The 14,158-nt window shown below is 54.0% G+C and overlaps 1 protein-coding gene across 2 annotated transcripts in view; it reads right to left on the reverse strand.

Moving 5' to 3' along the window:
• Positions 1 to 580: 580 nt before the first annotated feature.
• GPR45 (G protein-coupled receptor 45) overlaps positions 581 to 14,158 on the reverse strand; it is a 92,463-nt gene continuing 78,885 nt past the window's right edge. For both annotated transcript variants that reach the window (XM_060309125.1, XM_060309126.1), the window contains exon 2: positions 581 to 3,714. In XM_060309125.1, coding sequence (XP_060165108.1) covers positions 2,060 to 3,643 — 1,584 coding nt within the window. In that variant the 5' untranslated portion in view covers positions 3,644 to 3,714 and the 3' untranslated portion in view covers positions 581 to 2,059. The remainder of the gene's footprint in view (positions 3,715 to 14,158) is intronic.

The raw sequence follows: 14,158 nt of genomic DNA on the forward strand, positions 1-14,158 counted from the left end.
ACCTTCATTCGTTCAGTTTTGTGATTTCTCTTTTACACGAGGCTCCTGTAGAACGTTCTCTTAAATGCCCACCGGAGGGGAGGTGCCCAGAGGCCTCGTCCCCGTGGTGGTCTGGCTGTGCTCTTGGACACCCCTGAGGCTGTGCAACTCTGCCTCGCGGCGGGCACTCGGGACACAGAAGTGAGGGGACCCACCTCAATCAATCACATGCCATTGACGGTCTTCAACGAATCTCTGTGTCTCTCCTCTCTCCTCTCTTGTCTGTCTCCCTCTCCTCTCTCTCTTCTCTCTCTCTCCCCCTCACTCTAGGTATACAGTGGTCTGGGGGGGTCTGGGCCTGGGTGTAAAAGGAGGGTGAAGTTGGTGAGAAAAAGTGCCAATTATTGGGGCTTCCCTGGTGGCGCAGTGGTTGGGAGTCCGCCTGCCGATGCAGGGGACACGGGTTCGTGCCCCAGTCTGGGAAGATCCCACATGCCGCGGAGCAGCTGGGCCCGTGAGCCATGGCCGCTGAGCCTGCGCGTCGGAGCCTGTGCTCCGCAACGGGAGTGGCCGCAACAGTGAGAGGCCCGCGTGCTGCAAAAAAAAAACAAAAACAAAAAAACAAGTGCCAATTATTTTCAGAAAAGCCCTCGTCTGGACTTAGGTTAATGTGAATTATGTTATCTTTCTTTTTTGCTTCTGTCACAGCAGGAAAGCATGGGAATGGGGAGCTGGTCTCTTCATACAACCTTGGAAAGGAAATGAGAAGAAAAACACAAAGGGGAGCGTCTGTGTTTGAGTTGCGGTTATCCTGAGATAAATCAGACATGTGCCTTTGGGCCCAGACGGGCGTGACTCTCACCGTCCCCTACAGTGCCTTGCATGTTGTAGGCACTTAATAAATGCTCACCGCGTGGATGGATCTGGTGACTACAAGTGGAAAACACGCACATGGCACGGACCCCGGCAGGGATGTGGGAGACCCTCTAGGCCTGCTTCCTCGCTTGCAGATGGGGAAACTGAGGCCCAGAGAAGTGGGGGTGAAACGAGCAAGGTCATGTGACTAGTTCCTGATGGAGTGAGACTTAGAACCGTATTTTCTAAATTTCTCCTTAAATTTCCCAGTCTCTTCAGATCTGAAGCTGTGAGGAGAGCTCCGTGGACTCGACCATGTGCCCTGACCGCAGGAAAGTCACCTCCCCCATCAGAAGCTCCCAGAGGTAAAGGGGGCCCTGGGTGTCGAGGCCGGGCGTACGGGACAAGCAGCAGGTCCCCTCTAGGCAGCTGCCCTCCTGGGACCCCAACCCTGCCTGGGCTGGGGGACCACGGTCCCGGGGAGGTGGCCCCGACAGCAGCGGCCAGACCCCTGCGGCCCTGAGTGAGGTAGAGGAACACAGAGGTCAGTGGGAGTGGGTCGTTGCGTCCCCGCCGCAGGTCCTGGGACGGGGTGAAGCGGCAGCCTCAGCGCGTCGAGAGGAACATGTAGACAGAGCCCCCGACCGCTTCTGGGGCTGAAAGCAAGTCGCTGCAAGTACTTGCTGAAAAGATGGATCACAGGAGAAGGAGTGTGGTTCCAGCTCACGGGGACAGACAGAACGAGGACAAAGGGGTCCCGGGAACCAGAGGCAAGAGAGAGGGAAGGGGCAGGGGCTGTCACGGCAGGCAGGGAGGTGACAGGCTTCAGGGTGAGGGTCCAGGTGGGCCGGCCCAGGGAGGAGGTTTGAGGATGTGCGCTGGGGTGGGCTTGTCATTTCCGCTGAGCTGCCCCCGAACATTCTCTGGGCTTCGAGCCACCAAGGCCTCCCACGTGTCACACGGGGGCAGCTGAAAAGCCCAGGGGCTCCTCTGCTTCCCGCGTGATTTTGGTTTATAGAACGGACGAGTCGGCCTCGTGCAAAACGCACATCTGAGGCCTGTGAAGAACCTGGCACGTTTGCACAACGTACGCCGTACACGCAGACGCCTCCGAAGAACGCTGGCGCCAACACACGGACTGATGACCCAGTGGTGAACCACCTGGGTTTCTCGCGTCAGAACACGGCACCACGGCTGTCTGCGAGGCAGATCTTGACAGAGCTCTTTAGACAGAGCTTTCCTCCTGCCCCGCAGCCAACCTCCCTCCCTGCTCCCCTCGCCTCCCTAACGTTGGGACTCCTTCATCACCCACCGTTTCCCCTTTTGTCGTGACGGCCGTCCAGTTTCCATCAGACCCGCAGGGAGAACAAAAATAATTCATCGTGCCAACCTGGGAGCCGCAGCTCACCCGGTAACAGATGAGGCCCTTTGTGCTAAGAGGCCCCCCCAAGTGCTGACTGCACGGGAGTCCCAGGAAGCCGCGCGGGGGGCAGGGGGTCACCGCCACCCCCTCCACGGCGGACTGGTTTTCGGTGCACGCGTAGACGGTGCTCGGCTGGATCCGCCTGCGGATCCGCTCAGGCACTTTGGGGAGCGTCTGGAAGGTCTGGGGCAGCAGCTCCAGGCAGGCCTCGCGGAACTTCTTGATTCGCCAGCAGTAGACGATGGGGTTGAAGACGGACTTGAGGTAGCTGAGCCCTAGGATGCAAGAGCTGGTGGCGTAGAAGGAGGGGCCGCAGTAGAACCTCCGGCTGAACACGGACAGCAGGCTGTAGACGCAGTGCGGCAGCCGGCACAGCGAGAAGCCCACGAAGAGGGTCAGGATGGTGGCGAAGGCCTTGGTTTTGAAGCTCAGGTCCAGGCTGACCTGCTGCTGCCGCTGGAGCCGCCGCAGGCCGGCGCGGGGCAGCCGCCGCAAGTCCAGGCTGTCTGACTGGTTGTGCACGCGCACGGCGTTCTTGCGCACCGTGTGCAGGATGCCCAGGTAGGAGCCGAGCATCACGGCGAAGGGCGCGAAGAAGGCGGCGCCCAGCAGCGCCAGCACGTAGGCGCGGCCGGCCGGCAGGTCGGTGTAGCCCAGCACGCACTGCGGCGCCCGCGCCGGCACCTCCACCAGCGGCCAGGCGGCCAGCGACGGGGCCGAGACGCAGAAGGACAGCGCCCAGGACGCGGCGATGATCACCTTGGCCCTGCGGGGGTTCAGCCTGTCCTGGCGCTGGACGATGATGAGGAAGCGGTCCACGCTGATGATGAGCAGGATTGCCACGCCCTCCAGGACGAAGAACCAGTAGAGCGCGGCCGAGAGCCGGCAGAAGGAGTCCCCGAAGCGCCAGCGGACGGTGACGAGGGTGGCGGCGGCGAAGGGCGCGCAGCACAGGGACAGCATGATGTCCGAGAAGGCCAGCGTGGCCAGCAGCAGGTTGATGGCGGAGCGCATGGCCGGCCTCTGGTACACGATGATGCAGACCACGGCGTTGCCGAGCAGCCCCACCACGACCGTCAGCATCATGAGAACCGCCAGGGACACCCTGAGGGGCGCCGGCGGCGCGGGGGGCCCGGGGTCTGCCGCGTGGCTCCCGCTGGGCAGCAGGTATTCGTAGGTCTCGATGGACGAGCGGTTACAGGCCATCGTGGAGGAAATCCTGGAGCCGGGGCAGCAGGGAGAGGAAGGGGCCTCAGCGCCTCGGGGGCGGCAGCCTCCTGTCTGCCGGCTGCATCTGCCTCCCGGTTGTCTTGGATCTGGAGGGCGCTGCAAAGGCTGGGAGGAGCCTCCCTCTTCGGGAGCAACTGGCGGGGATTTGCGATTCATCAATCACAGCCTCCTCATCTCCGTGACAACCGACTGTGTCCGCAGCTTTCTACTCGGACGCGCTCAGCGGCCTGGGGCAAAGACGCACGGAAGAGAACGGGGTTAGACCTTCCAAGCACGGGTTGAACAGAGCCGTTTTTGCCTTTTACAGGTATTTTAAACACCAGAGTGGCGGTGACTCACTCACTTCCCACGTGGGATAAGGCTTGGTCTTCACAAATACGCCGAGCCTTGTCACATCACCCGGGAAACCCGATTAGACCCGCCTTGTGGGGGACCAGGCTTTGTAATCAACATCTCCATAATCGGCACGTATTTTATAACTTGGATTATAAACAGCCTGATCCAGTGAAGCTTCGGACAAGGCAACCCCCAGTAGAAAGCCAGCGCCATGAGGGCAGGGTCTTGTCTGTGTTGTTTGCTGTGTCCCCAGCGGAGAAGCTGCTCAACAGAAATTTCGTGGAGTAAATAAATGGTAGTTGATGCCGCTTTTGTTCTGCGTGTGGAGTCACATGTTGTGAGAAATAACCCAGCAAGATCCCGTGTGCCCTTCCCCCAACTTCCCCTAATGGTAACACTTCGGATAACTAGTGCTGCTAGAATGTTACTTTTGGAAACACTGATGAAAAGGACACTCTCCCCCTAGATAAACCCTTTTAAAGGGTGCTATTGGGGCTTCCCTGGTGGCACAGTGGTTAAGAATCCGCCTGCCAATGCAGGCGATACAGGTTCGATCCCTGGTCCAGGAAGATCCCATGTGCCGCGGAGCAACTAAGCCCGTGCGCCACAACTACTGAGCCTGCGCTCTAGAGCCTGGGAGCCACAGCTACTGAGCCTGTGTGCCACATCTATTGAAGCCTGCGTTCTAGAGCCCGCAAGCCATAGCTACTGAGCCTGTGAGCCACGTCTACTGAAGCCCGCACGCCTAGAGCCCATGCTCTGCAAAAAGAGAAGCCACCGCAATGAGACGCCCGTGCACCGCAACGAAGATCCAACACAGCCAAAAATTTTTTTTAAAAAAGGATGTTGTTATCTTTTATTTCTTGTTTCTTTCATGGGTGTGGCAAGGATGGTGTTCTGTAGCTCAGTCCAAAGTCAGCTTGCTTGAGCAGGTGAAATCCACCACTTTCCCATCAGTGGGCGCCTCCGGAAGGCTGCTTAACCTCTGCTGGTGTGACCTCCTCGTCTGTAACATACAAATTCCATAGCTTCCCACTGCCCAATGACTTGGCAGGCTGTCCACTTGAGGCTGAAGGAATGTCCTCGCAGAGACTGGGAGACGTCACTCCTGGCATTCAGCATTGCTGGGGTTAGGTTGGAAGTGGATTTGATTCTGTTCCTTCACAGGTGACAAGTTATGGCCTCTTGAAGGCTGGATATTTTCTTTCTGAAAAACGTTTACAAGGCAGTGTCTAGATATTAGTCTTTTCTTGTTTGTTGTGCTGGGTACTCAGTGGGCCTTTTGAATCCACAGCCATGTGCCCCTCAACTCTGGGAAAGTTTCTTGTTTCACGTCTTTGCTAGTTTTCTCCCTTTTGATCTTTGTGGGGAATACTTAACAGGTAGATGCTGGACCTCACTGATTGGGCCTTAATTTTTCTTTTCTTTTCCCTTATTTTTTTAAAAAAACTTCTTATTTAAAAAATTTTCATTGAAATGTAGTTGATTTACAATGTTGTGTTTCTGTGTGTGTGTGTGTGTGTGTGTGTGTAATTTCTCTGCTTTGGACTCTTTTTTACACTATGCTCTGAGGGGTTTTTTGACTTTATGTTTAGTCCTATCTAATTTCTGACTTTGGCAGTCATGTTTTTAAATCTCAGGGTGTTCCTATCTTCTGTGTCTTTTGTGCAGCTCTTCACTCGTTGAGGGATGTACCCTCGAAACTCTCCAGGTTACTAGAGGTGGTATTTTAAGTTCTCTTCATTTTTTTCTGAACTTTTTCTGGTTCCTCTGGAGTCAGGGCCTCAGTTTCTCTTTTTTTTTTTTTTTGTGGTACGCGGGCCTCTCACTGCTGTGGCCTCTCCTGTTGCGGAGCACAGGCTCCGGACGCGCAGGCCCAGCGGCCATGGCTCACAGGCCCAGCTGCTCCGCGGCATGTGGGATCTTCCCAGACCGGGGCAGACTGCCCCCAGTGGCCCCCCTGCCCTGGGAACTGGGCAGGATGAGGACTCAAGGTCGCTAGCGTGAGGAGGACCAGCAGTCTTAAAGAGAAACTGAGGGGCTTCCCTGGTGGCGCAGTGGTTGAGAATCCGCCTGCTGATGCAGGGGATGTGGGTTCGAGCCTTGGTCTGGGAAGATCCCACATGCCGTGGAGTGGCTGGGCCCGTGAGCCGTGGCCGCTGAGCCTGCGCGTCCGGAGCCTGTGCTCCGCAACGGGAGAGACCGCAACAGTGAGAGGCCCGCGTACCACAAAAAAAAAAAAAAAAAAAAAAAGTTGCAGTAGAGAATGTAGGTGACTAGAGTGGCCATGGAACCAGGAGGCTGGGCAAGCAGCTTCGGGCTGCACCAGGCCCCCGGGAAAGTCCCACTAGCCATGGGTGGGGGGGGATCACGTGGGCAGTGACCAGCTTGGGCTGGTGCAGGCAGTGCCCACCAGGAGCCAAAAGAACACACGTGACCAAGTGGAGATTCCTGCCGCAGGTGGTGGTCCAGGAACGAAAGCATTCGGAGACTGGAATGGTTTCTTCTTTCCTTTACCTTCTGCCAGAGACAAACTGTGTGAGCCAGGTGAGCATCAGACCTGTAGAAGCTTCCAGAGACACCTCAGCTGATGCTTCTCTTTTTTGGAAGCCCTCCTGCTTTCCACTTCCTCATGCCTACTTCTTCCTCTGTGCTGGCAAGAAGCATCTCTTTCCAACTTCCCTAGAGTTGTCCTTATCACAGAGATCTCAAGTTGAAGGGCAGGGGTGATGTAGGAATCTAGGAAGCCTCAGACCACTTAGTCTAAAGGCTCTGGGGGTGGCAATGTCTTGGTGATGTTAGCTCAGGTCCACAGCCCCTGGCGCTCCAGGTGTAGACCCTGCCTTCCGAGCATACCCGGAACGAGTCCGTATCTGTGGTGGGAATAGTCATCCAGACTCGTGGAGGCTGAGCTGTATAATCAGAGATCTGGTGTGTGACTTTATACGTGAGAAGTATCTCTCTGCAGACGACAGATGCTTGTGTTAGCACGATACAATACTTCTGTGCCTCAGTTTTCCAATCTGTGAAATGGAGATAACTACACATCTACCCTCAGGGTTGTAAAAACATGTGCAAGACCTGATACAAAGAAGGGCATTAGTTAATAATGAATCAACTAGTCGTTAATACATTAATCCACATCCCTCATTGTTTCAAGTTTATGGATTTCTGTCTCTTGGATTAAAGAACAAGAACCATGACAGGCATGCATAAAGCCCTCATGGATTAAGTCCTTCTTGGAGCACAGAATAAGGGGTCACTGAGTAAAAGACACATCCCTGAGTGTCCATGTGTCTGTCAGTCCTGGCTGAACCCTTCACCTGCTCCCTTCTCTACGCTGTAAGAGCAGATCTTCCCTACAACATAATTACAGGGGGTGATTTCATGCTTAACCAAAGGAACAGATGGTGCAAGGAATTCTTTTTTTAATGTGTGTCTTGAGGTTGAATCAGATTTAAATTGTTTGGGCTTCTGGGCAGCAACTTGTCTCAGATATTTTAATTTAGCGTTTTGGTCCCAGTCCTGTTGCTAATACCCAAATCAACAGCACTTTTCTTATCAAGCGCTTGGGCACACTAAAGATCAAAGTGAGAGGTAACAGGCGAACAGGGAATGTTCCAGCACCTTCTTCAGTCTGACCCAGCGTTACCGCCTCTCTGGCGATTTTCACTCGGAGGGGTGGGGTCATGATGGGAATTACAAGCCGAGGAAGAAGCGAGATGGGAACGGAACCATTTCAAGGTACTTACTGTAGCTCCCATGCCATCAATCCCACCTTGGAGCTGGGCGGTCGTGCAGGTGTTGAAGATAAATAAGCATCTTGAACTGAGGTTTAACAGGTCAGCTGACCGTGTGCTCAATGGACTGTGTCTACGCAAAGGATGGAGGGAGCTTTCGGCCGTGCGCAGGGAGGAAACACTGCCGTCTGTACACTGAACGGACCACGGCATCGCCTAAAGCTCCTTCAGCCACTCCTGTGGCGCTGCCGCTGCTCTGCGCGGAGAGCTGGCCCTGCCCACCATCCGCGTGTGCCGCTCAGATGCACCCACGAGCAGCTCACCTTCGCAGAAGTAGTGCCGGGTAGAGAGAGCCAAGACCCGAGGCCGGTCCCCGGGGCTGAGGCTCCGAAAGAGGGGCCCGACGTCCGTAGGATCAGAGCGGGAGTGAGCGCAGTTCCTTGTCCGTGATGCTGACGAGCAGAGAAAAGACAAACAGTGCCTCCACCGAGCCAACCAAGATGCGGCGCAGAGAACCCTTAGGTGAGGGCACGCCTTCCGGTAGGTGAGGGCGCAGAGAACCCTTAGGTGAGGGCACACCTTCCGGTAGGTGAAGGCGCAGAGAACCCTTAGGTGAGGGCACACCTTCCGGTAGGTGAAGGCACAGAGAACCCTTAGGTGAGAGCACACCTTCCGGTAGGTGAAGGGTGGACGGTGAGCACCCGTCAGCGTGAGGGAAGGTGTCTTTCCCTGCTCTGTAAGATGCGGCACAGAGAACCCTTAGGTGAGGGCACACCTTCCGGTAGGTGAAGGCGCAGAGAACCCTTAGGTGAGAGCACACCTTCCGGTAGGTGAAGGCGCAGAGAACCCTTAGGTGAGGGCACACCTTCCGGTAGGTGAAGGGTGGAGGGTGACCACCGTCAGCGTGAGGGAAGGTGTCTTTCCCTGCTCCGTAAGTATGACAGCTCTGCAGGGGACCACCTGCTGGTACCCTGGGGGGTTACCTGGGCCAGGGGCAGCCGCAGGATGCTGCGAGGCTCTGGGACCTGCCCTGCCTGCCTGCCTGCCTCCCTCCCTCCCTCCTTCCTTCCTTCCCCCTCCCTCCTTCTCTCTCTCTCTCTCCCTCCCCTCCCATCCCCTACTCCTCTCTATCTCTGTGTGTGTGTCTGTCCGTCTCTCTCTTTTCTAGCTTTTAAAACTTTTTATGATGGTACATTGCAAACCTATAGAAAAATTAGTATAACAGAGCCCCATTTGGCCAAGGTTTTTTTTTTTTTTTTTTGAGGTACACGGGCCTCTCACTGTGGCCTCTCCCGTTGTGGAGCACAGGCTCCGGACGCACAGACCCAGTGGCCATGGCTCACAGGCCCAGCCGCTCCACGGCATGTGGGATCTTCCCGGACCAGGGCACAAACCTGCATCCCCTGCATCATCAGGCGGACTCCCAACCACTGCACCACCAGGGAAGCCCTTGGCCAAGGTTTTGAGATGTGTTTTTCCCATTTCCTTCCATTGAGGTGGGAGCAGCTCTGCACGTCCTTGTCACCAAACACCTCCTGTCTTGGCTTTTTAAAAAAAATTATTTAATTTATTTATTATTTTTGGCTGTGTTGGGTCTTTGTTGCTGTGCACGGGCTTTCTCTAGTTGTGGCGAGCAGGGGCTACTCTTCTTGCGGAGCACAGGCTCTAGGTGTGCAGGCTTCAGTAGTTGTGGCATGCGGGCTTCAGTAGTTGTGGCTCACGGGCTCAGTAGTTGTGGCTCATGGTCTCAGTAGCTGTGGCTCACAGGCTCTAGAGCGAAGGCTCAGTAGTTGTGGCGCACGGACTTAGTTGCTCTGTGGCATGTGGGATCTTCCCAGACCAGGGCTTGAACCTGTGTCCCCTGCATGGCAGGCGGATTCTCAACCACTGCGCCACCCGGGAAGCCCCTGTCCTGGCTTTTGTTTCCAATGTAAAACCCGGAGATTCTGCTAGGTTTTCTGGGAGAGCGGAGAGCAGGCTGAGAGGCAGAGGAGTGTCCTGATAGACAAGGAGAGGAACGCCAGCCCAGGAGAGGTTCCTAGGGGACAGGTTCGGCGGGGAGTGGGTACACAGAGGGCTAGGGGTTCTAGAACCTCTCCGAGCTTCTCCAAGGATTTGACCGTCCTAGTAACGATGGTCCTGCAGCCAGAGATCAGTCCTTGATAGGATGTCACTGACTGTATTGCAAACGTGTAGTTTCAGGTAACAGATCTCCTCTTAGCTGGTAACATGCAGCTCTGAGTTGATGGGAAGGGACAAAGTCTAAAATGTTTTTCTTCCTTTTCCATTTTCAAAGTCTGACATGAAGAGACCATCCAGGCTGTAACCTGAGATGGAGCTCGCTAGAACCCAGAGGGTAGGGAACACAGTGTGCGGGCAGAAGCCCCTGGACTGGGCAGAGGGTTGCTGGGAGGGCAGCAGGGCCGGGCAGAGGGCAGAGCTGAGCCAGGGGAAGACTTCCTGGCAACTGGGAGGTTAAGCGCCAGCATGGGTTCTCAGTGGAGGCTCTTATCTCTTTCCTTGTTGCCCCTAAAACAGAATGGACTCAAGGCAGGTGCACATGGAGGCAGCAGGGTGTGTCATCACCTGTGTTGTCTGAGAAAAAACAAGGCACAACCTAGAAGCTGAGAGTTGTGTTTTATTTGGCGGACGAAGCTGAGGACTTAAGCGCGGGACACAGCATCTCAGATCGCTCCGAGGGACGGCTCCGAAGAGGCCAGGGGATGGGGGTGGGGGTGGGGCCAGGATATATGAGAGTTTCTGCAACACAGACCAGGTAGTTGGAACATCAGAGGATTACGTAAAGAAAACCAGACATCTCAAGTGAAGGAATTGAGCGCTTTTCTCTGCATGGGAAGATGCAAGAGTCTTGACTCGCTGAAATCATTCCTTTGATCTGCACCTCAGCCATCTGGGGCCAGTGTCCTGTGCTTTCTCATCCTGAGTCTTCCCAGGGTGCACCTTCCAGGTGGCTGCAGTCCTGTTTCTATCCCGAGTTCCCGCAGGGCTCACCACTGGGGCAGCTGTAGTGTGATGGCTTGATGGCTGAAGCATCCTTTGTTTACTGATACGGCAGGTGGCACTTGTAGTTCACACGTTTGAGGTCGGTGCAGCCCAGAAAGCCCGTGTCACTGTTGGGTGTTCAGGGAAATGACGGCCCCTCCTCACATGATGGCAACAGCAGCTGTTCCCCCATCTTCAGACCCCACCTGCCGTCTCCTTGAGGCTCCTCTGTGCATCTCTGCGTCCTCTGAGCGAAGGCGGGCGCTGGCCTTCCTGGGGCTGTGCCCTGGGTGCCTGGAGAGTGTCCCTGGGGCGGGACCACCGCCCGCGTCGAAGAACCAACCCTCAAAGCACTGGGCCGGAGACCAAGCCCTTCTTAGGGAACCGTTTTCCAGAAATACTAAAGTCAAGTGCGCACTACACACAGGCACGTCTACAGCTTACCTCACAGACTTAGAAATACGTATTCAATCTCCAGTAAATCTGCCGTCTCTTCTGGTGGAAACCTGGCGGGCTCTTTCTCTGAAGTTGTGGTTGTGCTTCAGGTAACCAATTGGCGTCTGAGATACTGGACTTTTATTTCTTACTACGGAAAAACACACTGGTTCACAAACACCCAACCTAGGGAATGAAGCCGGTCTGGGCAGATGGAGAGGTTTGCTGTGGAAACAGCTTGACTCTGTCCTTACCTGCAGCCACGTCACCTGCCTTTTTGATACAGACTCTCAAACAGATGGCATATTCCAATTTCTATAACTTTATTGGCAATGAAAGAACATGCAAGAGCTGCCCAAAGTAATTCATCAGTAGCTGTGCTTCGAAACAGGTGTTGGGCTACGTGTCTCAGCGTCTGAGAGAAGTGAGCTGAGGGAGACCAGATCGTTTGATTTCTCAAGTCAGGCAAGACTCCTGGGGGGAAGTGTTTCAAACAGAACAGAATCGGGGAGCCTTTAAGGAAGCACATCTTTACTATTTTTAGCAACACCTGAAATGTATTGTGTGCGCGTTACTGCCGGCTAGGCTCGGTCCTAGCTCGGTGGTTCTCCGAACCTGCATCAGCATCGCATAGGAACTTGTTAAAAAGGCAGATTATCAGGGCCACCCAGACCTACTGAGTCAGGACCCTGGGAGTGGGGCCCAGGAAGCTGTGTGTGAACCAGCGCCCCAGGGGATTTGAAGTTCTCAGTTGTGGGCGCTACTGACACAGCCTACCCCCTGGAACCCTGCCACTGACTCGGTTTTACAGACAGAAGTTCTTGACCTAGAAATTCATAAAAAGACACACCTGCCTTGGGACCCAGGAGGACCGGTTTAACCCTGGACTGTGCCACTTCCATAAGATGTAAGTGAGAGTTCATGGCAGTCTTTTATATTTGCAACAAGTTAGTATTTCGGGGCAAGAGCAACAGAAACAGACGAAGGGAGGAAAGTGGCTCAGAGGCTCTGTAGGACCAGCAAGGGCCAGAGTGCGGTGGGAGCACGGCAGCCGTGGACAGGCCCCAGGACCCCGGCCGCCCTCGGGCACGTACGACCTGCACAGCTGAGCTCTCACAGGTGCTTCTGGAGTGATGTGGGTGAGTTCTCCTTGTCCCCCCAAAGTTAAACTCTGCTGGCTGGCGAGAATGTAGGATTCAACGCTACATTGGCGGGAGACGCAGGGTAGCACCGGGATTCGGCCGCTGTCCACTCTGTTGAATCCACGGTGCCACCCCCACGATACGTACAGAAAACATCCATATGGCCCCGTGGAGTGACCAGGCTCGGGGCCTGAGAGGGTTAAAGCCTTGACATGCCCGCAGCCCATCCCACGGAACTAGCTTTCAGGATTCTATGAGTAGACGGGGGCTAAGACAGACTGAATTTTTGCTCTGACCAAAGAAACAGTAACAACACCTAGTATCTGGATAAAACTTTAAAATATTCAAAATGTTCCCAGAATGTGCTCTTTATTTCCTTCTCACCCGATGATACGTTAATACTCCCATTTACGGATGAGGAAACAGTCAATACATGAAGTGATTTGCTTGAGGTGACACCAGTGGGCAGAGGGGCTCCGGTCACTTCTCGCCTCGTCTCAGGCCCTATGCTTTCTCTGTCCCGGGGGCCCGGTCAGTGGCACCCGCTCAGGGTGCAGGTGGGTTTCATCGTGTGGACAAATTCCTTTCTACAGACTCAGACGCCGACTCGGATGCGCGGACTGCCCACACTTGCTCTAGTTATGAGAAAGAATAGTTGGTAATGCAAGTCCTTCCGAAAAGTCCAAAGAACCCACCCAACCTTCACCAAATCCCTGTTTTCTGCATCCTTATGTCCTCTTTCTTTAGAGGAGGCCGGAGCATATGGTTCACGTGGGGACCTCAGTTTCCAAGTGAACCCCTGAAAACTGCATTTGTGCATGTCTCTGTTAAAAGGCAGCTTCTCCCCCTTTCTGAACTAGTTTAGAGGCGTTGCGTCTGAGGTGGAGTTTTTAAAGTCCCGGAATCACGTATGAAGAGTTTGCTAGAGGCAGAGCCTACGGTGCTTGTTTAAACATAGTTCGATGTTTTAATGAAATCTGAGACACTTAGCACTTTTTCAAGATGCTAAAAAATACGACCTGCCAAGGTCAAGTTTCTCCAGGTAGACACGTGACGTCCCAAGCAGCCTGTCTGGGGCTCCCAGCGCAGCTGCAGCTCCTTTAAATTCGAGAAAGCCCGGGTGCCAGCCCCTCAGACTCCTCAGCCTTGCAGCCTGGCTGCTTTGCAAAACCTTTTCCCTTCTCCAAAATCACATCTGCAGGTGCCTATCCCTCTGCTTTAACTTGGCTTTCTCAAAACTATTTTTAAACTGTTTTTTGGTACCTTTGCAATTTTTCTAACATTTTAATGCCCCATTCTGAAAAAAGAAAACCCTGACTCTGATAAAAATATACTTTTTCATTTGTAATAAAGAAAACAGACGCAGCTGATGTATTCAATTAAAATGATTTCTGATGATATTTTAATGTTTTTAACAGCTTTATGGAAACACAATTTACATATGACAAAACCTGCCCATTGTAAGACTACAATTCAATGAATTTTGTACAATTTGTAATGTTGGGCAACTGTCACCACACTCTACCTTCAGAACGTTGCCATGGCCCCCTTGTGTCTGTCTGCAGGCAACTGGTTGCATTTTTAATAGTGGTTTGGTTTTTGTTTTTGTTTTTCGGCTGCACTGCATGGCTTGCGGGACCACAGTTCCCTGACCAGGGATTGAACCTGTGCCCTTGGCTGTAAAGGCATGGAGTCCTAACCACTGGACCACCAGCGAACTCCCGATTTTTAATAGCGTTTTAAATTTCCAAAAAAGAGTTCCTAATACCGCCCAAGAACTTGACAGTTGTATGGAGGGCTGTTAATCTGGCAGCCCCGCCCTGACATTTCCCCCCTGGGTCCCCGGCAAGAGGAGGGAAGTGGTATTGAAATTTGTGATAAAGATGAAATAGCATTGGAATCATTTTAGTCCTTGGGCCCGGGCCCATGTGGATATTCGTGGCTCCGAGGGAACAAGCATCAGTTGGGCAGGGAGCAGGGCAAGCTTAACTCCTTCACCCCTATACCTCCAGCAA

Source organism: Globicephala melas, chromosome 12, assembly GCF_963455315.2.
Source record: "Globicephala melas chromosome 12, mGloMel1.2, whole genome shotgun sequence".
Taxonomy (NCBI): Eukaryota; Metazoa; Chordata; class Mammalia; order Artiodactyla; family Delphinidae; genus Globicephala; species Globicephala melas.